Here is a 22294-nt window from a genome sequence, read left to right as displayed (position 1 = left end):
TTACTTTTTCTGATTTATGCAGATAGACTCTTCGTTGTGATTCTTATTGTTTTGTCCAGATCCTGCTTCAGGCACGATAATGGCGAGAATACAGAGAAAATACTTACTTTGGCCCTCGTTTTTCTATGTCACAGCAATAGATGCAAGTAGTCCGACTACACCCCTTGACAACTGACGCCCGTTTCTCCGGATAAATCTTCTACGACGGGTCAAGGGGAAACTCATGCTGCCGAAAGCCAACTGCTCGTGTGCCTTGAAACTAAACCTCACAGCCTTTCCACCATGCCCATGGTTCACCAGTCCAGCAAACCATCAATCGAGCGAATAAGCACATCGTCTCCGCCAGCCCGATCGTCGCGCCCATAGTTCCTCCGCCGGTTCGCCATCCCACCTCCGCATCCGCCCGCCACTCCCACTCCAGCTCCGACAGGGCCCGGTCCACAACGAGCTTCAGCAAAGGCTGTGAGAACCCCGGATTACGCAGAAAAAAATTGGCAACGGCAAGCAGCGTAGAGATGCGGTCGGAACCCAGATGGGGTTTCAAACACGAGCGATTCGACTTCGCTGCAGGAGGAAGAGGGGATCCCCGGGCCGCTCGCAATTCAAAAAGCCTTCTTATGGGCTGCTTGGCCCCTCGCTTCTGTTCCATTGGATTGTTTCCTTTCTTTTCTTCTTTGACTTGAGGTCTTTTGTTCGCTTTGGAATTGGACGAGGATGCTGCGGCTTTCTGTTCTGTTGGGCCTCACGGCCGCTACGATCGTTGTAGCCCGTCTGTTGTCGATTGGTCGTCGCCCGAAGAATTACCCCCCGGGCCCTCCAACGGTGCCTCTGTTTGGGAATATGCTTCAGGTATGCAGCCCTGCTCTCCAGAATCTGCAAAAGATTTTCTAAGAATTCGTTTTGGTGAACAGATGCCCAAACGTGATGCTCATCTACAGTTTGCCAAATGGGCCAAGGAATACGGCCCGATCTACAGCTTGATGCTGGGTACTCAGTGCATGATTGTGCTGTCGAGTGACGAGGCGGTTAAAGCACTTCTGGATAAGAAGAGCGGGATCTACTCGGACAGACAGGAGATGTACATCGGACAGAGAGTGTGCAGCGGCGGTTTGAGACTGCTGATGATGGTATGTTGTTCATTCTCTGCGCTTTATATCACTCTGAACAATTTGTTAACCACGATATTAGGAATATGGACCGAGATGGCGCGGGGTATGAATATTGATCTTGCCAGCTTATGAACCGTCTGTCTGACCACCGTTTGTTTTACAGTTCCGCAAGATGGTCCATGGGCTCCTGAATGTGACCACCTCCAAAAGCTATGTGGTGTACCAGGTGCTTGAAAACAAGCAAATGCTTTACGAATTCCTGACAGAGCCGGACCGGTTCCTGTATCATATCCGTCGGTATTCAAATGCACTGACCACCACGATGGTCTTCGGCTGGCGTACCCCAACCTACGAGGACCAGAAAATGAAACAGCTATTCGATGGCTTTTCTGAATTTGCAGAGCTCAACCAAGCCGGCGCTGCTGCCTTGATTGACTTTTTCCCGTGGCTCAGGAAGCTACCGGACTTCCTTCTCCCAGTGCACAAACTCGCCAAGGAACTGCACAAGCACGAAAGGGCTCTTTACCTGGGCCACTGGCTTAAAGCAAAGGAAGACATTCGAAAGGGCACCATCAAACCCTGCTTCTGCGTCGGCATGGCCGAGGCCCAAAAGTATGACGGTTTCGACGATGCTCAAGCTGCATACATCTCTGGGACATTGCTAGAAGCCGGCTCCGACACCACCTCCAGTACCCTATATGCATTTGTCCAAGCTATGCTATTGTACCCCGATATCCAGCGCCGGGCACAGCAGGAAATCGACAAAGCTGTGGGCCCTGACCGCTTACCCGACATGAACGACCAAGAGAGCCTCCAATACATCCGGGCAATCATGAAAGAAACGCTCCGCTGGATGCCCACCACCATCCTCGGCGCAGTCCCCCACGCCGTCACCCAAGACGATCACTACATGGGCTACCTGATCCCCAAGGGCGCCGGCGTCATGAACAACGTCTGGGCCATCCACCACGACGAAAAACGCCATCCCAACCCGCGCGTCTTCGATCCGGACCGCTACATCAATGACCGCCAAAGCCTCGGAGAATCCGCAGCGAATCCCGACGGCACGAAGCGCGATCAATTCACATTCGGTGCCGGTCGCCGCATCTGCCCTGGCATCCACGTCGCCGAGCGCAGTCTTTTCCTCGGCATGTCTCGCATCCTGTGGGCGTTTGACATCGCGCCGGCTCCTGACGCGCAGGGACGGCCGATCATGCCGGATCCCGACCGGCTGACGCAGGGCTTCGTGTGCATGCCGGAGGAGTTTCCGGCCAAGATCACGCCGAGATCGAAAGAGCGGGCGGACATCGTGACTCGGGAGTGGAAGGCGGCGGAGAAAACGTGCTTGGATCCGGAGACGAAACAGTGGCTTTTGCATCCTATTGATTCATGATTTTGCTTTTTGTATTCCCCCCCTTCGATACACTGCCGCTTGGGAAGGTTTGTCCCGGTGATGATGTAGTGTAATCCACGGCATTGGATTGATGCCTGTATATTAGGGATCTATGAACTCATGACATATATGCTTAAAAGACGCCTCACAGTCATGTAAGAACATGTTGAATTTGCTTTGCTCCATTTTCGCCATTCCGAAAACTTTGGCCCACCCGAGGCACGATTTTCACGATTGAAAAGATTGACCGCGGAGAACACGGTTCATACGAGGTCCAATAATGGCCAAAAAGAGCTACCAGTCCCTAAACTGATGAAACGGCGTGGGATTCGTGTCACGCCTAAAACTGACATGAAAGCAAAGCAAACCACCAGCGCCAAAATAAGGGTATATATAACATCCAGCAGCGATAAGTATCGACAGAAATTCCCTCCTACGGAGGGATTGCTCTTCTAGTGTCAAAAAGATCCTTAACGGATCTGCACTTTTTGAAAGTCTGATATAAGTTCATTCACCTGACCCATGCTGGTTTCATCGTACTTATTCAAAATCGGATCTGAGAGCCCATCGTCGTCCTCCCCAATGAGTTCTCCTTCGGTTTGATCTGTCCATTCTTGGGGCGTGGAATGGGAGGCGTTCGCTGCTTCGAGAAGGTCAACTTTGAGACTGGCTAGGAGCCAGTAATCTGGTGAGTAGCGAAAAAAGCCAACTCTCTTCCACATGTATTCTGGCCGTGTATGGTTGTTATCGACGATGGTGTGAGGTGAAGAGCCCGGAGATTCACTAGCTTGGAGATGCCAAGTATCTTTCCAGTTGCCCAATGCGTTCCGCATCCGCTGTAATAGTTCGTTTCCACCAAAAGAGTTCTGGTAATGGAAAATCAGATAATGAATCGCTGGTTGTCAAGGTCAGAACGTCAGATGCTAGGCAACACATGAGCTGTTTGTAACAGCGCTTACCTGAGGCAATTGCGAATAGATTCAGTGGCCCCAACGCAGCCAGCACTTGGCGCATATGTACAGTAAGATCGCCTCGACAGAGAGTCTCAAAAGCAGAGCGAAACGAAACTTTCCAAAATGGGCTTGTGTCCGGCATCCAAAGTTGAATTTGTTCAAAGCACTCTTCAGCTGTCACGGCTTGGAAACAAGCTTCTGGAGCAGCAACATGGTTTTTCATTTCTTTAATGACCATTCTTGGAGGGAGATTATTGAATATGACGAATGCCGTATCCAGTAAAAAGATCCATAAGAAAGTCCTGAAACCGCAAGATATTAGTGGACAATAGAACATAAAGTAACAGTTACTGACCGAATTAATTCTTCCCTAGCCACAAAATCATTCCATTGAAATTCGTGTTTCGCTTGACAACTGTACTTATTATGCCTTGCGGTCATAACGCCTATGTCCCGAACCATCTGTTAAGGGATCAGTAAACAGTACACGGACTGGTCCCCGGTTCGTAAATCAGCAAGGAAACTCACAGAGACTACCGTACTATAACGATGTCGGCGGATACGTTTCTTGGTCATATCCGTGCCCTCCCAGTTTTGATAAAGACAAACCATATAACAAGCCTGAAGCGCTTGTATTTTTCGTCGATTCACCGCTGGGTCGAATGGAAATACGGGAGGGATGTCAACGTCGTCATCGGCAAAAACCATCTCCTCAACACAGTTGAGCCAGGTCCTGGCGTTTTCATTGTCCACTGGATCTGGTGAGACACAGGCTCCTGGTTTCTCGTGAGCAACATTCCATGTTGAGCACGGACAGCGAATGAAAAGTTCAGCTCGAGGTACTCACCAATGAGAGCCATGGCAGCCACAAGGATCGATTTTGATGACACGGGATCGAAAGTTGGTCGATGGACAAAGTTAACGTTGGGTGACCATATCGCCCAATATAATTCAAGGTACTTTCGAAGATTTGTCGGAGCGAAGAATTGTAAACACATTTGCTCCAGCGTGGAAGACCAAGAGAACGCCACTGAGCTATTGCGCGGCTTGATTGTAACCACTTCCTTGATCGACAGTATGATTTGATGGGATTTCAAAGCAAGGGGATCATTGAGCCAGCCAGATGATACACCTTCTGACGTATTGGTCGATTCGAAGTTGGTCAGTAGCAGTTGCTGGGGTTCAAAAAGCCCGGACTGGATGTTCGACATGATCTCTTGCCTCTGGCGAAGGGTTCCGCAGTCAAAAGAATGAACAAAGCCAGTTTTGCTTGTAAATTTATCCAAAAAGCGAAAGGAATGGTGCTCATCATCATTAGGGGTGACAACATCCCGGACCGCCTGGTTATCCGACGTGAACTGCAAGAATTCCTGCCAGGTCGAACTGGAATAGCCGAAGAGATCAGGCTCAAAAAAAGATCCGAACAGGTTCATAGTCATGTTTTCAAGCTGAGTAGCTTCGAGGTTGGGCGGAGGGGTGACTTCAGTGGTCGGAATAAAAGCATCTGTAGCTACCAGCGAGTCATTATCCGTGTCGATTGCTTGCAAAGATGGGTCACTGGACGGTTTTGGAGCATTCACGCCAGAGGAGTAATGACAGGGGATTCCCCTTTTGGCGCAATTCTGGCATGGCTGAGCACTGCTACAGGCTTTCTTCTGGCGGACACAGCGGTCGCAAGCGCGTCGACGAACAGCGGACCTGGATGATCCTCTTCCATCGCAGGAGCGCCAATGACGTTTGAGAACGTCGGCCCGTTGAAACGCACAGCCGCAGGCAGGGCAGCGATGAGGTCGTTCTGAGGAGTGTGAGCTGATATGCCTCTGTAAATGCTCCCGTCGCTTATACGACTTGAAGCAAATGGAGCATTGATGCGACGTAGGGGCTGGGACTGCAGTCGGATTTAAGGCAGTGCTAAGTTCCGGACCCTCGCTTTCTGTTAAAACCATGATTGGACATTGTTTCTGTGCTTCTCCTTATCCTCCTGTCACCCCAGCCTCCGGAAGAATGAACTGAAGAATATCCCCTTGTGCTCACAGTTCACCAAGGGAAAATTGACAAAATTCTGAAAACCCCAGAGGACTGGGAGGCCGGGGACTTGGCCTTTCCTGTGGAGATATCGCGGGGATCACGGTGGCCAAGGTAAGTTTGCCTTTTTGAGTTCACGAGCCCTTCAGCTAGTGGCCCGTAGGCTTGATTTCCATCAAGATATGGATCGTGGATGGGGACGGATCTGACTCGGCCTTTGTTCTCGGCAATTCATGAGGGGCGCCAAAGTAATTTGTACATAAATACAAACACTGAGGGCATTGCCCGTGAACATCTCAAAAGCCCAGTCGGCCCTGCTTGCCTTCTTCCGGCATCATGTCGACCAGACGGCCATGCATCGGGTGAAGAAGACGAGACGGAATCTTTGAGCTGAAGTTGAAATCGGAGAATCACGTGCTGACGCAGCATCGAATTAGGTTTAGCTCAACCATGGATGCGGCATTGTAAATCTCTAATTGGTCGATTAAGTCTCATTTTTATGCAGTTTCAGCCAATGAGAGCTGATTTTAGCTCCTTATCCGTCCAATTCCTGGCCATTCAGCATCTACAAAAAAATGGAGAACTGAAGCGCGTTATCGAGCCATCAATTGAATCTCCAAGAGTAAACTACAGTAAGCTACAAGCATTCATTGAACTTGGGACGAAATGCACCATTAACACTCCCCAATAGGACAGTGGTTCAATGGCCATTGGGTGATGCCTTTCACCGCCCTTTCGTGAGAAACAATGCCGGTGTTCCCCGCTTCCTCTACGCCGGCAATACTCCCTCAACATGATCAAGGCCATTTTCTACAGTAAATTTGATACACAGTCAGGTACGAACATTCCCACTCCCTTCCCTTGGCGAGATGCTCTATACTGACAGTAGATGTTGCTACAGGGCGCAAAGTTGTTCACCAAGTCCCCGATGGCTCTATAGTCCCCTCCCCCACCGCTCCGTCAGGGAGTTCCCCGCTCTTCAATTTCTCTGATATATCCTTTTTCGTAATTCCGAGACAGGAGCTCTGCGGCAATCTCATCCAGGTTTGCACAAATGGCTACCGCATCCTGGGGTCGCCGGTGTGCATCAAGTCGCCTAACTATGATCGCAACGAATTCATCTTTAATTTCTGCATCGTGCTCGCCGAGGAGGAGGAGTGGGGGAGCTTTAAGAGTGTGGTTCAAAAGTTGGCCGATCTGATGTGCGAATTGGAAGAGCAGTCGGGTTTCTTATCAACGGACCAGTCGCAGGGCGAAGAAGGGAAGGTGCATAGTTTGTGCGAAACGTTGATGGAGGACTTGAACAATTACTGCGAGTGCATGATCCCAATTGGTACGTTATTCTATATGTCCCTTCGATTACTTGATTGATAGGTAGCTTACTATGCGTTTTCAGATGCGTTAAATACGCTAAACGTCAAGCTCTTTCCTTTATACCCTTCTCCACCCCCGGTCAAATCGTGGCAAGTCCCTTTATTCACAGTTAGATATGAAGCGTTTATGGACGAAAACTGGGATCTCACCATGCAAAGGGTAGGATATGCCTACTGCTCAAGGTCACTAAAGCTTAATGGAGAACTAACTATTACATGATATAGATAGTACCTTTTATCAATGGAATCAACAGTGTCCGCGCCATATCCGTCCTTGCAGATGCTGACTATTCATTGACCTGCCGTGCAATCCGTCACCTTGTCTATTATGGATGCGTCTTTCTTCTTGATATATTTTCTTTCTCGGCAATATACGCCCAAACGGCACAGTTTGGCTACACCATTGCTTCAGACGAGGAAATGCAGCGCGAATGCGCGCGTTACGTGAACACTCGCTTTTCTCCAACCCTCGCCCGTCCTAAAACAAACGAGTCTAGGCGTTTTGGCTCCAAAGCGGGAAGTCGAAGTGACATACCCCGACGTGAGATGCAAACCCCGATAGAGCAAGATGATATCTGGCCAAAGATGGGCAAGGATGACAAAAGGACTTACGGCCGCTCAAATCATCAAGCTCAAATAGTCGATGGCGTTGGAATCGTTGAGCTATACGCCAGTCTAAAGCATGGCCAAAGTGTCAAACAATGGTGCCTGGAACACATGAGAGAACTGGCCAACATTGATGTCCGGCGTTTCATTACCTTTGGGGTCATAAAAGGGTTCTTATACCGTGTTCACAAATACCCGTTCGCAACAGGACAACCGGCTCAAGCAGCAACTACAATAGCCACCACGGTCACCAGCACCACTAACAACGGCACACAGCAAATATCTTTCCTCCCTGGCTCACCTTCATACACTCGTAATCGCCTGGGCTCGACTGCGAGCGGCATAGAAACGATCAGTTCCTCACATTCCCGCCGCCGGAAAAGCGCACCTTTGATCGGTCCTGTAGAACCATATCCACACTCCGCTTACCATTCTGGCGATGAGGATGAGGATGAGGATGGCGACGAAGATGGCGCAGGTATTGAAGATAAGATCCTGACTAAATTCCTAGACGGGATGCATTGCTTCGATGAAATCTGCACAGAATTGGAAATCAGCGAGAAGGAGCTTACTGCAAGGTTAAAGCGGTATCCGAGAGAGGTATTGATCATTCAACGGTGATATCTCCAAGTTGGTTTTGAGGATAGGTTATCATTCAAACATTCAGAAAGCTTTCTAGTAAGGGGATAATATATACGAGGCTACTGGTTAATTGTTCGACACCTAGTTATCGAAAATATCACCGCAATTGCATAATTTTAATTATCCTCTTTACGGGAAACCGTTATATAGAGGAGCCCCGTAACCCACCGCACCCGAAAAAGCCGACCGGGTATCTCCCAGTGATTCCTAAACGCCCATCTCGCGATCCCCATAAACCGTGGGTGAAAGGCGTAAGCTCGCAGCTCGTACATCAGACACAAACACAAAACTCCACCCTCATGGACACCCAAGACCAGTCGAAAAAACCGAAGAATCCTCCGCCAAAAAGTATGCACAACGAAAAAGAAAAAAATCATCCTCATTCTTGCTCTTCGTCCCATCCCTCGATTTCTGCCTTTTCAAATTCCGCCATAATCATGGGATCCCAGACCGACTCGTCTTTTCCAGGAACAGTGGTCTTACAATCTTTGAAGACCGGCCCAATACAATCCGCCCACCGCTTTCGACGGTCCATGAGCGTACGAGCCAAGTCGCCGATTCCAGGTCGGCCGACGCCAGGTCCATTGACAGGGTGGCTGCCTCCGCCCGCGCCGCCGGGACGGTGTTTAGCCTGTGATCCCTTTTTGCTTTTACCAAGTGTGCGAGTCCGCTTAAGGTAAGCTTGCTGTACTTGGGAGTCAAGGTCATCATGGATAGTGGTGTACTCTTGATACGCTAGGCGCTCGCGGGCGATTTCAAGGAGACGGGTTTTGCGTGCGCCATTTACAATCATTTGTTTTTTCAACTCGCTTTGAAGAAACCGAAGGCGCTCAGCGACATCATCGTCGTAATGAGCATCATAGTCTGGGTTTTCATCGGGACCCAAAAACCCAATATAGCGTAATTCAGCTTTGAGGCGCTCATCGAGTTGAGAATGATCAAGCTTAGCCGCTGGGACTTTAAACCCGTTCGGAGATGCATCTGGAAAAGCCGTTGCAGAGTTCAACGGTTTATTTTCAGGCTCTCCATTGGGCTGATCTATATCCATAACCATGTCATTGCTCGGATTCCCGTTAGGAGCTGTTTCATCATGATTTGCGGGCTGTGTCGCAGTATTCTCTTCTGGTAGAGTGCGATGTTCAAAGCGAAGCAACGAATAAAGGCGACTAATCAACGGTGGCGCCGAGACTTGGTCGGACTCTGCGGTATCATCGCTAATCTGTTCAATGCTACCACGGCCTTGATTCAATGGTAATTTTTCGCGCTCTTGATGAGAAGCTTCAATGGTTATTGAACCGTCTTCGTCAGCCCATATTTCAGAGTAGTGCTTCTTGCCACGACGGGGAATGAGGAAAGGAGTAACACGGTCGCCCTATTTGATACTTTGTAAGTTAAAAAGGCATCAGTTTACGAGGGAATTCTGTACCTTTTCTTTGAGAAATGCAATATCCTCCTCAGTCAAGGGCCGGACGTATGGCTCAATGTATGTTGCAAAGGTATTGGCGCTGACTTGATTAGTAGGCTTCGCGTTGCTGAAATCCTTATCTGGGATAGTTCCTGCCATCATATGGCTCAAATCGCTTTGCGGAAACCCTGCCACGCAGTAAATCTCCTTTTTAGCATCATCCGTCATTCCAGGAGTAACCTCCCGAATGTGGTAAATCGTGGGGTCATCGAATCTTAATGGGTCCGGCCCGAATACCTGGTAATGAGGTATAGCGGGAGCAGGCTCTGGCTGATGAGAGTCATTGCTTCCTGCAGATCCTGCGGATCCAGGCCTTGATGTCTGTTCGCTGGGCTTGGGGGAGGTCATTGAAGGAGGCGAGAGAGAAGAGGCCGCAGATGGTGGATTCTTAACTTTCTTGCTTGGAGACGACGAGCCCCCTGCCGCGTCTTTGCTGCTTCGCTTTAGGTGAGCTTCAAAAAGGGTCAGCTTATCAACAAACCATAATAACCGAGATAATATGTTTGGTTTTGGGCAATATCCAACCAGTAGAAAGGACATAAATGCGTCAAATGTACGATTAGGGGGATAGATCAAGCACACGTGATGTAAACAATCCATTGATGGTGAGAGGATGCGGTAGAACAGGAAGAACCCGGCCGGGGGCTCCATAAAGGAGAAACTTACCGTCGGTTCTCAGTTCAAAGGCATCTTGCCGTGCCACACCGTGTGCTCCAACTGCAAGAGGTCGTTCATCCTTTGAAGTTCCTTTATCCCTTCGTTTCTTCAGCTTTGCTCCCTTTGAAGCACGGCTCTCGTCATCATCCACGTCAGCTTCTCTTTTAGTTTTCAGCTTCTCTGAACTATGTCCTATCTGTTCACGCTCCCTTTGATATTCAAACAGTTCCTTCTTCCTCTGGGACAGCTCCCGCATTCCAGCATTACAGGCATCGCCTCTCGCTTCCGCCACGTCGCTGAGCGCTTTGAGCTGCTCAACAAGGCTCTCCAAAGCCTTCGAGTCTGGAATTTGACTTGAGTCCACCCTAGTTCACCAAGTATATCGGAGTATGAAACGAGTAACTGAGACGACAAGCTTCGAGACATCATTGTCAAGATACCCGAGGAGAAAAAGCAGCTCCGGAGGCGGTGCCAGCGCTCAAAGCAGAGCTCAGGAGTGATATTGCGACTTCGCGAGCCTCTCGGTTCACGGGCCTTACCTTTACTTTTGGCACTGGAGAGAGGGGGCATTGTGAACACCTTTATCGTGCGCTCAGGAATAGGGATATGGTCGGTGAAGCTGCGCGGGCTGGAACGATCAGACGACTGAACCAACGGGGGCTGTAGAGCGCGAAATAGCGCTGGCCACGACGGCAAACGACTTCCAATTATTCCCGTTTCATGAGCCTGCCAGCGCCAATCCCAATGTTATATCGGCCCTCGAGAAGCCACGTTTGCGCCGGTCGGGTGATTCGGCGCGCGTTGCTGTCGCTGAAGTCATGACGGGCCACGTGATATTATGTAAGCCAGTGGTCTGTGCGCTTAGCGTATCGTTGGATCAGTTGCACTAGGCGATATTAGGACTAGGTGATTCGGGATGCATCAGGACTATTACATAAGCAGTGTTCCGGATATTTTCGTTCTCGATTTTTGATTGATTTTGACTGCTTTTGTTGAACGAACAGCCTGACAGAAGCTCAAGCAACCAGCACCAAGGCATCTGTTTTCGTGGATGCGAAGCTGGAAGGATGTCTGATGAAGGGCTCCCTGCCCAGCCTCAAATCGGGGTTTCTTTCCTTTTGCCAGTTTGAGTTTTGACTCAGCGTTGTTGACAGTGAAGAAATGGCTATCCGTTCAGAGCCGATCCTGGATGCCACAGCCACTAGCCAATGCTACAGCAACAGGCCATCTTACGCGTCCAACGAGATCCTGGAGATCGAGCAAGCAGCGACGCTTGAAAAAGACTCTCAGCTTTCCATTCTTGTGCGACTCCTGTCGAGCATCCAACGGTATCTGTGGCTGAATGCTGGGGTCGACTAATCGAAATGAGGGGCCGAGCGTTTGAGCCCGTCTCGCCTTGACATTTGTCGAAGAAAAGGTTGCAGCCCGAAACTGTCAGCGAGACAGGGACAAGTGGACTTGAAGGAGCCAAGTGCAACACAGGTGTAGCGCTGCTCTTCTTCCGCCCGCTGGCCATCCCGATTGCCTCGAATTCAGCTCGTTATCTTGAAAAGCCTCAAACGACCTGGCGGCCGCATTGAAAAACTAACCCGGTGAGCAGCAAGTCTTCATCCCCATCACGTAAATGTTCAAAGTCGGGTGTGGTTTAGGTTACGGTGAAGAATGGCTTTCCCCGCTTTACTTTAACCTTCAAGACGGCTGCCGATCACCTCGACCCAAGGCGCCGTTTTGCTTTTTCGGCATTCTTCAGTCTGCTTCATTCTTCTTCATCTTGCTCACTCGCACGGTTTTTCGAAGAAAAACTGTTTTGTTTCTCCTTAGTATGCGCCCTCACTCTCTGTTCTATCCGACAAGTACCACTGTCTCCCAACGCAGTACGCGTCCCTCATGACGTTGTTCCTGTGAAGTCTCCCGCGCCTATCCGGAGCAACCGTCAGGCGGGCAACGCGCCTGAGTGAGGAGAATCACCCAAGGCTCGCTCGTGCACAGAGACTCAATCCTCTTTGGCGTTGATTGAGTGTGATATTGGTCTCTATGGGTACGTTTGTGTTCTAACTCGGGAAGGATGATTCTGGGCCGAGCCATAGTTGTACTCACAGTGCGTGCTTGTACCATATAGCCGCCACCGCCTTCAGGGCTAATGCTCTGCTGTTGTATGGACCGGAAAATGAATGCAATATCCAAAACTTGAGGGTGAATATCTACTTTATTTTCCACAAGACAAGAACTGCCACCTCCTCGACACGGTAGCTGACAATTTATATACTTTTTGCGGCAGAGTAGAGAAGGTTTTAACCTTGATGTCGGTGCCAATATCCAAACTCTCTCAAGCAAGCATGTCCCCCCTGGCGACGGAATCGTCGGACTCCTTTATGTCCCGCAACTCCCCGTGGATGATATTTGCGTCGACGAAACTGCATCTTTGATCCCGTCCAACGTTACTCGAGTAACCGATGTCCCTGCAGAAAACTGTGCTTTGATTGCGGTTGCCCCATGGGTGTCTAAAGCGTGCACGGCTCGCTTCCTCTCACAAGCAAACCAAGATAGTGTCACGGCAATGCTCTTTTACCGCCCCGGTAACTCGCGTGCTAGACCACCTCCTGCAGATGCGCCGGAATGGGATCTGGGTGACAATGACCAGTGGAAGTCTGAGCATAAGTTCCCTGCTTATGCCATCCCCGGCGCATTCGGGACCAGTTTGATGGAACAGCTATCGCTTTACTCTGGAAATCTGAGTGACGCGCCCCAAGGGCCGTATTTGACGATGCAGTATGAAAACGCAACCGCCAGAGCATACGGTCTGATTGCCTTGGGTATGGTTTGCCAGTGTTAATCTATTGGTGCTACCGGGCTAATGAGTAATAGAAAATGAAGGCAGCTCTTTTCCTGGTCTTTGGGTCTTTCTCTTAATAATCCTCGCAGCATTGGTACTCATCGTCGCCAGCTCCTCCATTATCATGAAGCTAGTTCAAAGGGGCCGCCGTGTGTCCCTCCGAGAAAGAATCATTGCAGGGGAAGTGGATCTGGAAGTGCTCGGAATTAAGAGATTGAGAGTACCGCAACACGTTCTAGATAAAATGCCTCTCTACACATACGATAAAGACGGCCAACCCGCTGCACCCACTCCCACCCATGCACAAGTCGAATCCAAACCCACTAGCAGTCCTACCGCTCCGTCTACATCAGCTGACTCCGAGGATATCCCGTCTAGCAGCCCTCAGACCTACGAGCGCCTAAAGTCAATATTCTCACAAACAACTTGCCCCATCTGCTTGGACGACTTCTTGCCAGGGCAATCTGTTATCAGGGAGCTTCCGTGTCAGCACTTCTTCCATCCAGAATGTATTGATGCTTTCCTTCTCCAGAATAGCAGCTTGTGTCCTGTTTGCAAAAAGACGGTGTTCCCTTCCGGCTACTGCCCCGACTTGGTCACGGATGCCATGGTTCGTCAGGAACGCTATGCCAGAAGATCCGGACAGCGACGACCAATGCGAGGGGCGACCATGATTATAGGTGACTCTCCAATGGCCCCCAGGCAAAGTCGCTTCGATCGTCTTGCGGGTCGATTAGGGTTTTCGCGGTCTCCGGTTGGAACTACTCAACAGTCGTACGCCATGGCACAGACCCCTTCTCCCCCTCCGCCATCGCCACCTCCCCCACCGACTAATGGAGCGACTGACTTACCTGGCCGTCGCGAGGAGATGCGACGAAGAGCTGTAGCAATGTTGGGTAATAGGCGTATGGCTGAGGACGAGGAGAGAGAACGCGATGCAGCAAGACCAGCATGTAAGAAAGACTTAGATTCACGAAGCAACATTCCGATTCTCTAGTGGGTTTTTGCTAATGGGATTTAGGGCTCAAAATCATTCATACCTTTTTTCCCACGCTACGATAGCCAGCACAATCTGGTATTTGCGATTTCGCATAAAGTCTCGCCAACGGAATGCTAGACATTCCCTGCCTAATAAGTACATATCTACCACATTCTAGTTTCCGAGCGGTTTTGTTCGCGAGGAATAACATACATATGACTTTTGACTTATGATCTTTGATACCCTTTTTGATTTCTTCGTTGTCAAACCGGGTCCACGCTTTAAAATCCATGGCCTCGTTTTCGTTTTTGGTATTTGTTTGGCAATGACTACTGGCATAATCTTTTTGCATTTCTTCAAATTCTGGTATATATTTGCATCTAATATCGGAGAGCATAAATTGAATGGGCATAGACTGGATTACTACTTCTGTAAATACGGCAGTGTGCATGTACATACTACATACATACATATATGATAGGCTCTTCTCTAGTTTGGGTTTGCATAGAGCTTAAGCGCATAGCAGGCCATGTGCGGTCTCGCCTAAAAGTCCCAGATTCATAGACCACACTGAACGCTACTGTCCAGGAAAGGTTAAAGAATCCCTCGACTGGGTGGACCAGTTGGAGGCTTGGAGCCCGACCTGGGACTCCATCTTGTCATAAACGCAAAGCTCGGCTTTAGCGCCTAGGTCGAGAATCTGAGCTGCTGCTGCGAACTATCCGTCTGAAACGCCGAACAAGGTTTTAATCATGCCGTAAAATCCCTTGAAGGGCCGAGACAGCAGCCCAGCCACATCAACGGGACGTCCCGTTGGTCCTCTCTGAAAAAGTTCGCGCAGAACCATACTATCTGGCCGCAATTCCTTATTTAGAAACCGGGATATATGGGAAAAACCTTCCCTAGAAGACGGGGTCTGTTTTCGAATCAGAGTGAAAACTCCACTTCCCCCGCTTCTCTCCAACTTCGCGTCTTCTCTGTGAAAAACCGGGGCCCCTCACGATGCAAACTTATCATGCTTCCCCTTGACTCTCACATCCAGAATTTCCTCATGATAGTTCCCTTCTCTCCTAGCCTTCTTGAGCCGTTTCACTTCATGATCTTCCAGCCTCCTGCCCACCGCTGCTTCTAGCTCTTTGCGAGTGACCTTTTCAAGCGCCTTGCTCGCCCTAGAGGCTTTCAGTTTCGGTTTGAACCGCGCCTGCATGCGAACACGGAAAGCCGTACTGGATGAGGCTTTTTCGGCGTCGCCACGGATTTCCACAGTAGAGGAGGGGTCCTCCTTGATGGAGAGAAACGCTTCCATGTCGCCGCCGCATATTTGGAAAGAGAGCATCCCGGGCGACTCTGGTGAGGGAACGGGGACGAAAGATTCAAATCCGGATACGGCAGGCGACGTCGCTCTCAAAATGCCGTATTTATCGCAGCTTAGATATCTGTCCATCCACTTCCGTTAGCAGTCCATAGTCTCGAAAATCGGTATTTCTCTTTTTGTCACGCGAAGAAGCGTAGTAACCACCAACCTGCCATGGTGGCCTTTGAAATTGACACCCTCAGACCCAGCAACCTTCGTCGCCACCCAGACCTGCCTCACATCGTGCGGCTCTGCCGTCCGCGGGTCTCCGTCCACGGTATTCTCGATGTCGCTTGCAAACACTTTGCCATTGACATCGCACGCAATACAGGTCGGTGGCGTCGACGGTAGGACAATCATAACAGGACCTGAAATATCAGTCGGGACATCCGCAGAGACCCAGCTTTGTTCATCTTGCTCGTCCGTCAGTTTGGCCACGGCCGAGCTTGTATTTTCCGATTGAGCGGCGGGTTGATTGCCAGCGGGGGATTGGTCTTCGTCGTCGCGACGCTTTCGCTTTTTGGGCTTCTTGTCGCCTTTGAAAGTTAGGGGCTTGACCATTGTTGGCTGGTATTCACAGAGTACTGGACGTCTGAAGATGCTCTTGTCTCCGTTGCACTGCTGCAGCAAGCTGACGAGGTTCAAACAAGGCAAACAGGCTGTCTCGAAGCAAACATGCCAAGCCATGCATTAACTAGTTAGTCAGTCGGCTGAATACGTTCGCTCCAGCAAGCGGCCCTCAGAAGCTGATCAACTTGAGCTATCAAACTCCTACAGTCTGTCCGGCGATTCAATATGAGCCTTACGAGAACACGCATGTAGGGCCCAGAAAGGCAGATTCAATATTCATCAATATTGATGCAAAGCATATCAAGCAATGCATGGAGCGCTAACAATCTAACAATTCTATACAGGTATTCACTGGAAACATCATAAAAAACGCCTTGACAAGCCTACAATATGGCCTCTAGTCAAAGGTGATAGCAGCCTTGATAGCCGACTTGTTTCTCATCGACTCCAGGCATTCGGCCCACTGCTCAAGTTTGAAGGTTTTGTTGACGATTCCGTTGACTCTGACCTTGCCAGAGTCGAGGTAATCGATGGCAGCGGGGAACTTGTAGGTCTCGCTGAAGCTGCCAAGGATGGTGATCTCGTCGCCGACTACAAGCAAAACATGTTAGCAAGTGAAAACGCTCCTACACCAGCACATGGCGTTGAGTGATCGCAGGACTTACAGATCTTCGACGGTGGCCACGTGACTCTGTCCTTGTTGGCATAAACACCATAGACGACCAACTTGCCGCCGCGACGGACATAGTTGATGGCATCCTCCAAGATCTTCACGCTACCGGTGGCCTCGACGACGATGTCGAAACCGTATGGGTTGGCAGCCTTGAGCGCTTCGAATTGAGCGCTGGGGTCTTTTCGGGAGAGAGGAATGTATTCATCGGCGGCATCAAGAGATTTGGCGAGATCCATCTTCAGACCTTCAGGAGCGGCAATGACAACTCTGCAGCCACCGTTGAGGCGGAGCATTTGAGCAAGAACCTGCGTTGACGTCAGTGTGTGAAACAATATGGACTTGGTCGCAATGGAATCAGCTTACGAGACCAGTTGGGCCGGCACCAAACATGAGGACTGTGGATCCCATCTTAGGGGAGATCTTGTCCAGACCGTGAGCAGCGCAAGAAGCGGGCTCCAAAAGAGTGGCATCGACATCTGAAAGGTTCTGGATCTTGAAAACACGGCCAGCTAGAAAGAAACATTAGATTTGGTGACACCCTCAGAACCGGTTGCTATAAATCTTACCTGGATAGGCGCAGTACTCAGCAAAGCCACCATTCATGGTGACACCGTGGGCCTCGAAATGCTCACAGAGCAATTCGTCGCCTCTTCGGCAGTAGAAGCATTCTCCGCAGAGCTCGGAATTATCAGCAACTACTCTGTCACCGACTGTAAAGCCCTTGACTTTTGGTCCAGTGGCAGCAACAACGCCAACAGTTTCATGACCAGGAACAAGAGGGAACTAGAAATTCCATGGCCATTAGTTCCCGTTATTCTCGCAGGCTCTCACCAAAGGAGATTATTTACCTTGGCAAGGAATTCGCCTTCGTGGATATGCAAGTCAGTACCGCAAACACCGCAGGCTTTGACTTTGATCTATATTGGAGGCAAGTCAGTTTAATTGTCGTCCGTACTCGTCGCTTGCAACAGCTCAAGGGTCGAAAAATTGCAAGATCGTGGGCCCATACCAATACATCATTCTCGCGGAGCTGTGGCAATGGGATGTTGACAAGGGCATATTCCTCCGGCTTGGAATATCTGTTGGAAAGACTCAGCAATGACTCTCATAACGCACAGTCGAAAAGTGTATCATACTGGAGGGCCTTCATAGTCTTGGGGAGTGCGGAAGTCATTTTGGCGAGATTGAATGGATTCTTTTTCCGTTAACTGACTATTTACAGCACTGCAGAGCTTGCATGGTCAGCATGCTGGTCAAACATGTGAAAAACTCCTCTGGCAGAGGTGATATAGCCTTGACTCACAGTTCAATATGCAATTGACTGAAGGTGATCTCGGGTGGTATGGGCAAATGGGGTTGATTATGTTCAGAGACAACAGGAATCTCGCACCAGCTCTGGGGGCAGGTTGGAATATATATACACGGGAATACCCAAACCCAAACAGCTTCAGCCGGTGAAGGCGTGACCGGACACTCCTGACAGAAAAATCTAAAAATTGGAGATCGTGGACTGAGCTACTTACGAGATGCCCACTTTTGTGGAGAGGAAGTTTTACAATCTTCCCCATAACGACCCAAAAATATTGCTTCCCCGGCCTATGGCCCTACGCCCAACACGTAGAAAACGACGGTTTGCCCCCCCAGGGGTTTGGCCTTTGATCCCATCGTGGGGATCCAGCGGTGCCCATGGTTCCTGCAAATCTAGAATTTTCTGGGAAGCTTGCCTGCGAGGCGAGCTTTACCACCCTCGCACCGTTACAAAAAGCCTCGGTGCAAATTTGCCCAGATGATCTCATCCCGGCCAACCAAGAGGCGTTGAAATATCATTCAGCTGCTCGATGTGGGATAGATCCCGTCTTCGAATCGACAAGCTTGCCAGTGATCGAGTTGAAAGGAAAACGATTGTCAGATCTTGATGATGATGAGTAAGGTGGCGGCCGAGAACAAAAAAGAAAACTCTCTTGCCAGGTTGCACTATTAGCTTGTTCTTTCACCGTCTGATGAAAAGGCCGCAGCTTATTGCTCAATGCCTTTTTTACACAGGATTGCTTAATTCTTGTTCAGCCGTTGCGAGAGAGGTCGCCGCGGCCACTCCTTGCCACCTGTCCTCTCAGCTCTTCCCCATGCTCTCCATTATGCAACGATGAGAAATTGCCCAATGGCCCGGACTCGTGTGTCAAGTGATTGGAAAAAACGACACGGCGTGGGATGAAAGAGCTCTTTTGCTTAGCGATACGGCGCCGTAGCGTCAATGGACAACCCGCCTTTGGCCGCCGCGATCCTCCACGCCAGAGTTAAAGAGTGCTTCTCAGGTAAAAGTGTCCTTGACACTCCCGGTGAATCACTGACTCCTCCGTATTTCTGAGCCGGTTCACCGCTTCAATTCTTTGAACACTTTAAGTCCAGATTGCAGGGTTTGTGCCGATATCGATCATCCATCGAGTCTTGGTGAAATCTGATCATCGCAACCTCCGCGGTTCCGAGCAACATAGATCATCCGGCAGAGCGTTCAAGTCAACAACAACAACAACAAAGCTCCCTATCCAAGCTTCTAACTCTGACCAGTTCCTGTTGATTTCTCCGCCAGCTCCGCCGGGACCCTCCATCCAGGTTACTAATTTTGGAGCTCCTGGTGGAGAAAAAGGGGGAGACGACCATATTATTAATTCTTATCTCGCCGTCCGGTGTCGCAGGACTGAGGACGGTCGAGAGGATGAAAAAAGAAAGTTTTCATGTTCCTGAAGTTTTTAATTTTTTTCTTTTTTTTTTTTCGTTGCCACATGACCTTCGGTTTCAGCAAGGTTAAGCGCTGAGATCCCAGCACCAAGCCTCAATCACAATAGCCTAATCGGACTCCTGGATCACCAGAGCAGCAGAGCTGTTCCAGCTAGCTCCCGGGTCGGGACTCCGGGGAAACTTCGAACTCAGACACTCGTTGTGAAGGTCTGGAACCCCCAGACGCTGGCACTTGGGAGTCGGACTAGCCGTCCAGATTCAGCCGTCCAAGCGAGAAGCTGGGGAATAGCCTAATAGGCTGTTCCCTCCAAAAAACGTTGCCGAACATCAAGCCAGGACCTCCTCTCCAGCCCGTTTAATTTGGAAACCAAGTGGCAGTGAAACCGCGTGATTCAAATTTTTTTGTATCGATAGCCATACCCATGTCCAGAGGCGACGTGGATCAGCAAGCCATCGCTACGCCATGCAAATTGGTTGGGTTGGGATCTCAACAGGGAGGTAGCATTTGCCCTGCTCGTTGAGATGCAGCGAACGAGTCACTGATGTTAATGTTGTTTTGAAAACGAACCACTTTGAATGTTGGTAGAAAAGCCGACTAGACGGCCCAGAGCTCCTGTTTCCCCAAAACGAACAGCATATTATTGCTCAATCTGTAAACACTGTATTCGTCATCTGCGGCCTATCAATGCTTTATCGTCGCTAGAATCCAAAATTTGAATGAAAAGAAAAGAAACAAACAGTGAACCGGTACCCTCTGAAATACTCCAAGACAAGCCAATTGCTCTAGTTGAATTGAACATGCGCCCTTGTTTCTCTTCCTATATGCAGTGCAAAACGATACTCGGAAAATAACTGTGAAACGCTGCCAACAACCAAAAGGTGAAAGGCCGGCTGATATGTAGCCTTCTTCTCAAGGCTATGCGTCGAAAGATGGGACTTTATTTCAACCCAAAGCCCTCACTTTCAACCACAGCTCGCCATAACTTCGACTCAAACTTCTCGCGCGTTTGATATCGATACAGAGATAGCATGTTGAAGCAGGTTCTCGCTATTGGGAACCTCTCTGAGTCTTGACCTAGGCAAAGCAGGCGAATTACCAGATTTGTTGCACCCATCGCCGGAATTCGATCACTGCCAGTAATAAAACTCAATATTTTGCGCTGATCCCGAGGGGAAACTCGAGCAAAAAAGTCCCAGAACCAATTCACAACCGGTTCCCGCTCGGGGTTGGCTGCCGGCCAGTGCTCGTACACGGCCACAGCACGCAAAGAAGGGATATCGAGCGCTTCATCCGAGCCACGTACTAGAAGCTCAATCTCTTCAGGTCTAAAGAGGTGAAGAGCATTCCCACCGCACACTGTGAAGAATCCTCGTTTAAAAGGTTCAAACTGTCTCGAGACCGCTCCATCGAGCATATATTTGACGTAAAGATCAACGAATTCTCGACGATTAGAATTTGTCACGGGTCGTTTTTCTCCTCCAGGGCAGAGGGCGACCTCCATGGTTTCACCATACCGCTCCACGTTGATCACAAAGTCCTGACAAAAAGTGGTTTCAACGTCGCCGTCGAATTCGAGGAGCTGTCGTAAGCCTCTGGCGAGCGTTGGGCGATATTCTGCCAGGTCATCCAATGTACACCTAAAGGGTTGACAGGGAGTTGATAGCGTTGGAATATTATTTGGCCTTGCAGAGGCCAGTAATTTTCGAAAAGCAAACGGTGGTAATGCGACATCGAGGATGGTAGAATTGTAAATCGCAAGGCCAAATACAAGACCAACTAGGAAGAACTGCTCCGAAGACTCGAAACAATACGGATTGAAGTAGCAATAACCGGAATCTTCATCGTACAAAAATAGACCTGCGATGCGAGCGATCATGTCAGAACCTAGACGAAGACTACAATGGGACGAGAAACATACCATTCAAAGGGTCAAACACCTCTCTCACCAACAACAAGAACCACTCCTTGCGCAGACCGCCAGCATCAACACCCTCTTCACCAACGAACTCAATGCGAAGACCTTTTTTAATTTCTTCCTGCCCAGATCCAACAACCTCGCTGACTCCACGAAGGCTATCTTCGACTAAACATTCTCTCCGGACTTTAAGTACGAGGTACTGGCTAGTTCCCCTACGCCCTAAAATGCTGTCAAAGAATGCTTCGCGTGCTTTAGCCTCCATCTGACGACGGGCGTCGTGCTCCAGAATCCGTATTTTCGCCCAAATGCTAAGGAAAAAGGAGTATTGGCAAAATGTGAACTTTCCACTTCGAGATTCCCAGGCCTCGAAATCCGTAATTAGATCGGAGTAATCAAGCAATGTGCTGTAGAAAGCATTTATGGGGATCATATGTAGACGGTCGTGAATGTCATGTGGTCCATGCAACATTGGATGCTCCATTCTCCGGCCGTGGCTGGCATAATTTGCGCGGAATAACAGAGCCATTACACGAGCGGCCGCTTTTATTTGCCAATCATCACTATAACTCAGATTTTTGTACTCGGGATTTGGTGACTTGGAGATGTTGTCCCGCTGCAATGCCGAGTGCAGCTGCGCCGGTGTCGTAGTGTTAGGCCCGGAGAAAGTAGGGACAAATTCTCCCAGATTGTCCTCAAGTCTAGCTGACTTACTAGGTCGCCGCTTCTGAGCCCTATTAAGTCGATGTGTGACGAAGCTGCCAACCAAATCAACAAGCCGGCGAAACTGGCTTTCGGGAAGCCTCGAAAACCACGATACTAGTGAGCGATGACATTCACCAGGTAAGTTAGATAGGAGGCCAATAGTCCTCTTCATTATCACAGAACGACGGTCAATCAGATCATGCGCCTTGTTTGAAGGTGCAGTATGACCTCGTCCTGGAGAGGACGTCCCGTCCACACGGGCGCCCTGTCCATATCGATCATCGGTCGAAGGAACAGATATATGG

The 22294-nt window shown here is 49.7% G+C and overlaps 10 protein-coding genes across 10 annotated transcripts in view; 5 read left to right on the top strand and 5 right to left on the bottom strand.

The window, feature by feature from the left end:
• Positions 1-911: 911 nt before the first annotated feature.
• On the top strand, positions 912-2502 carry UREG_06613 (uncharacterized protein; the record flags this gene model as incomplete). The annotated part of the gene is made up of 2 exons (XM_002583600.1): positions 912-1127; positions 1273-2502. 2 exons carry the CDS (start codon positions 912-914, stop codon positions 2500-2502), a joined length of 1446 nt encoding a protein of 481 aa, XP_002583646.1.
• Positions 2503-2972: 470 nt separating this feature from the next.
• Positions 2973-5401, bottom strand: UREG_06612 (uncharacterized protein; the record flags this gene model as incomplete). Its single annotated transcript, XM_002583599.1, has 5 exons — positions 2973-3397; positions 3462-3757; positions 3811-3917; positions 3984-4213; positions 4303-5401. 5 exons carry the CDS (start codon positions 5399-5401, stop codon positions 2973-2975), a joined length of 2157 nt encoding a protein of 718 aa, XP_002583645.1.
• Positions 5402-6273: 872 nt separating this feature from the next.
• UREG_06611 (uncharacterized protein) lies at positions 6274-8080 on the top strand (the record flags this gene model as incomplete). Its single annotated transcript, XM_002583598.1, has 4 exons — positions 6274-6316; positions 6370-6813; positions 6859-7013; positions 7079-8080. 4 exons carry the CDS (start codon positions 6274-6276, stop codon positions 8078-8080), a joined length of 1644 nt encoding a protein of 547 aa, XP_002583644.1.
• A 400-nt stretch (positions 8081-8480) lies between these two features.
• UREG_06610 (uncharacterized protein) lies at positions 8481-10793 on the bottom strand (the record flags this gene model as incomplete). The annotated part of the gene is made up of 4 exons (XM_002583597.1): positions 8481-9473; positions 9528-10018; positions 10233-10565; positions 10763-10793. The coding sequence occupies 4 exons, from the start codon at positions 10791-10793 to the stop codon at positions 8481-8483; spliced, it is 1848 nt and encodes a 615-aa protein (XP_002583643.1).
• Positions 10794-11384: 591 nt separating this feature from the next.
• On the top strand, positions 11385-11582 carry UREG_06609 (uncharacterized protein; the record flags this gene model as incomplete). The annotated part of the gene is made up of 1 exon (XM_002583596.1): positions 11385-11582. One exon carries the CDS (start codon positions 11385-11387, stop codon positions 11580-11582), a length of 198 nt encoding a protein of 65 aa, XP_002583642.1.
• Positions 11583-12780: 1198 nt separating this feature from the next.
• On the top strand, positions 12781-14053 carry UREG_06608 (uncharacterized protein; the record flags this gene model as incomplete). The annotated part of the gene is made up of 2 exons (XM_002583595.1): positions 12781-13036; positions 13089-14053. 2 exons carry the CDS (start codon positions 12781-12783, stop codon positions 14051-14053), a joined length of 1221 nt encoding a protein of 406 aa, XP_002583641.1.
• Positions 14054-15032: 979 nt separating this feature from the next.
• UREG_06607 (uncharacterized protein) lies at positions 15033-15749 on the bottom strand (the record flags this gene model as incomplete). Its single annotated transcript, XM_002583594.1, has 2 exons — positions 15033-15471; positions 15559-15749. The coding sequence occupies 2 exons, from the start codon at positions 15747-15749 to the stop codon at positions 15033-15035; spliced, it is 630 nt and encodes a 209-aa protein (XP_002583640.1).
• A 607-nt stretch (positions 15750-16356) lies between these two features.
• Positions 16357-17806, bottom strand: UREG_06606 (uncharacterized protein; the record flags this gene model as incomplete). The annotated part of the gene is made up of 7 exons (XM_002583593.1): positions 16357-16550; positions 16625-16937; positions 16996-17141; positions 17199-17415; positions 17481-17549; positions 17642-17711; positions 17769-17806. The coding sequence occupies 7 exons, from the start codon at positions 17804-17806 to the stop codon at positions 16357-16359; spliced, it is 1047 nt and encodes a 348-aa protein (XP_002583639.1).
• Positions 17807-18318: 512 nt separating this feature from the next.
• Positions 18319-19662, top strand: UREG_06605 (uncharacterized protein; the record flags this gene model as incomplete). Its single annotated transcript, XM_002583592.1, has 4 exons — positions 18319-18557; positions 18697-18803; positions 19046-19336; positions 19430-19662. 4 exons carry the CDS (start codon positions 18319-18321, stop codon positions 19660-19662), a joined length of 870 nt encoding a protein of 289 aa, XP_002583638.1.
• Positions 19663-20306: 644 nt separating this feature from the next.
• UREG_06604 (uncharacterized protein) overlaps positions 20307-22294 on the bottom strand; it is a gene marked incomplete at both ends in the record, with an annotated part of 3550 nt that continues 1562 nt past the window's right edge. The window contains 2 exons of the mRNA XM_002583591.1: positions 20307-21253; positions 21288-22254. Of these exons, the coding sequence (XP_002583637.1) occupies positions 20307-21253; positions 21288-22254 (1914 nt within the window). The remainder of the gene's footprint in view (positions 21254-21287; positions 22255-22294) is intronic.

Source organism: Uncinocarpus reesii, genomic scaffold (genome assembly GCF_000003515.1).
Source record: "Uncinocarpus reesii 1704 scaffold_4 genomic scaffold, whole genome shotgun sequence".
Classification (NCBI taxonomy): Eukaryota; Fungi; Ascomycota; class Eurotiomycetes; order Onygenales; family Onygenaceae; genus Uncinocarpus; species Uncinocarpus reesii.
This window is presented reverse-complemented; position numbering and strand designations above follow the sequence as displayed.